This window comes from Triticum aestivum, unplaced genomic scaffold, assembly GCF_018294505.1.
Source record: "Triticum aestivum cultivar Chinese Spring unplaced genomic scaffold, IWGSC CS RefSeq v2.1 scaffold45953, whole genome shotgun sequence".
Taxonomy (NCBI): domain Eukaryota; kingdom Viridiplantae; phylum Streptophyta; class Magnoliopsida; order Poales; family Poaceae; genus Triticum; species Triticum aestivum.
In genome coordinates this window covers 1-2,713 of record NW_025244817.1, presented here as the reverse complement: position 1 = coordinate 2,713, position 2,713 = coordinate 1, and the positions used below count along the sequence as shown (strand labels likewise).

The 2,713-nt window shown below is 49.2% G+C and overlaps 1 protein-coding gene across 1 annotated transcript; it reads left to right on the top strand.

The window, feature by feature from the left end:
- Nucleotides 1-722, top strand: LOC123177057 (uncharacterized; the record flags this gene model as incomplete). Its single annotated transcript, XM_044591015.1, is given in 2 exon segments — nt 1-172; nt 271-722. Coding segments are annotated over 2 exon segments (459 nt in total), but the record flags the coding sequence as incomplete, so codon positions are not given.
- Between the last annotated feature and the right edge of the window lie 1,991 nt (nt 723-2,713).

The window sequence follows — 2,713 nt, the reverse complement described above, 5'->3', positions numbered from 1 at the left end:
GCATCCAAGCTGGAGTCACTCATGAAGCGACTGTGGAGCTATCTCCCCTCTTCTCTTAGCAGTTCCAGGAGCGACCCTCCGCAGCAGATTCCTGATCCCACCGGTGATCCTCCAGCCGCTAAAGCCGGGGACACTCCCGCCCTTCTTCAGGAGCCTCCACCGGCTCTTCAAGGTGTAAACTCAGGACTCGGCTACTTATCTACTTGCATACATGCGTTACGCACATCTTCTTGCTATTGATCATATTAGCGCACGATGCTGCACTTTCAGATCCTTTGCCGGAGAATCATTCTCCCAATGGCGAGATTTACGGCAACCAGATGCTTACCAGCTCCAAGAGCTACCCTTCGCACAAGATTCATGATCCTCCCCGTAAATTAATGGCGTCTGTGCGCTCCCGACTGGTGCAACTCTTGCCGCCGCAGCTAGGGAAGGGAAGCGACTGTGGAGCTGTCTTGCCTTCCTTAGCTACAGGAGCAACCCTGGAGCAGCTGATTTATGAACCCGGGCATCCTTCGCAAAGACGGAAGTCTTTGCAAAAATCGCACAGCCTGTAAGGTCCTGATATATAGTGGGCTAGAATAATGATATTGGCTGTTATGTACTATATTGTTGTCATATTGATTTTCCCTTCGACGCAGCAAGGCAGCATGTCATGTATAGTATTCATTTTGTAAACTTCTCCAATCAAATTGATCAAGAAATGTGCACCTTCACTCTGAGTTTTGTTCTCAAAGGGAGGTCCAAGTTATTGAACGTTGCCTCTTTTTGCGTCTTGTCTTGGTTTTGTCTGTTACAGATCGTATCAAACCCGAAACCCTATCAAACATGTAGCTCATATAGGTTCTTTGTGGGTAGTACTCATTGGGAAAGAACATTGGCCCGTGATGCATTGGTGGGATGACTCACAACTTGGAGAAAACCACAAAACTCCATATCCGTCGCTGATATGTGAGAAATATTTCTAAAATACCACAACAAATCCATTTCTTACATATATACGTACTATCTAGTAACACTAACTCTAACATCCTATAAACACCAGGCCTAACATGCAAAATTTCATCTTCAAGATCACATCCTTTAGACACTGACCCTAAAATTTTGCAATGGTGACCCTAACATACAAGTTTTCATCTACAAAATTATATCCTCTAGAGACTAAGGGCATCTCCAAAGCGGACCCGTAAACATCCCGCAACCGTCCGAACTACTCTGTCTAGACCGCCGAAGCCATCCAACGCGGTCATGTATCGGTCCGCGGGGCGGTCCGGACGCAATCTCCCGCAAAACGGAGACAAAAGTGGGGGAGCTTTGTGGGAGTCCGGACATGCGAAACGTTCAAATCTGACACCCCAGGCCCACCCAAAACCCTTCCCCGACGTCGCAACTCCATCCTCCCCATTTTCTCTCCTTCATTCTTTCTCTCTTGCTATCGCCGCCGCTCCACCACCCAGGCCACCACGGCACACCCCCGCCCGAAATCTGCGTCTCTGTCACCTCCAACGCTCCAGCAGGGATCCCCGCTGCTTCTCCTCCGTCTCCCTTCAACCCTCTGTCCTAACCGCTCCGCCAGGTACCATCCTCTACCGTGCCCGGCAACTGTTCGATGATCGCCGGAGCTGAAAACAGTTGTCCCTTATTCTTTTTACCAATGGATTCCGATTTGGAGTACATATATGAGCAGTATGTTGAGTTGTCCGAAGGCTCGTCGGACGAGGAGGAGTACTCCGATGAGACGGCGATGATGCAGGAGGTCCTTGAAGACGCGGAGCGTGCGGAGGAGCATGTTCTCAATTTCAAGGGCTCGATAAAGGATCATCGAGTGCTCAACCGCAACAAGGCGCGTGGGCATTTGACACTGATGTCCAACTACTTTGCCCCTGATGCACTATTCACTAACCATTTTTGTCGGCGTTTTCGGATGTGCAAGACTGTCTTCGACCGTTTGTACCATGGCGTCCGGTCCTATGATGACTACTTCATCCCGGAGAAAGACGTCGTGCAAACGCTTGGCTTCTCTGATTACCACAAGCGCACGGCCGCACTCCGGATGCTTGCATATGGCAAGGCCGCTCATTCGTGGGACGAGTACCTATGGATGTTAGAGAGCACATGCGGATATGCCATGGTTAGGTTTCCAATTGTCGTGGTCGAGGTGTTCGGACCTCAGTACCTGAGAGAACCAACTGTGGCAGAAACGGAGAGGCTCCTGGCAATCTCAGAAGCAAGAGGGTTGCCAGGTTTGCTTGGATCTCTTGACTGCATGCATTGAGAATGGAAAACTGCCCGAAGGCTTTACAAGGGCAATATCAGGGTCATATATATTAAGAAATCCATCATCATTCTTGAAGCTGTTGCATCCCAGGAATTTTGGATTTGGTACACTTTCTGTGGCATGCCCGGGTCTCACAATGACATCAACGTGCTGCAACGATCGACGTTGTTTGCGAGGCTGACTGAAGAAAAAGCTCCTCCTTGCCACTATACTATCAATGTACATGAGTACAACATGAGATACTATCTGGTTGACGGCATCTATCCTCCATGGGCTACCTTTGTCAGCACCATCTCAAACCCAGTTTGCCAGAAAAAGGCTCACTTCGTCCAAAGACAAGAAGCAACTAGAAAGGATGTTGAGCGGGCATTCTGAGTTCTGTAGGCCCGTTTCGCAGTTGTTCATGGACCTGTAAACAATAGGATCTGGAGACCT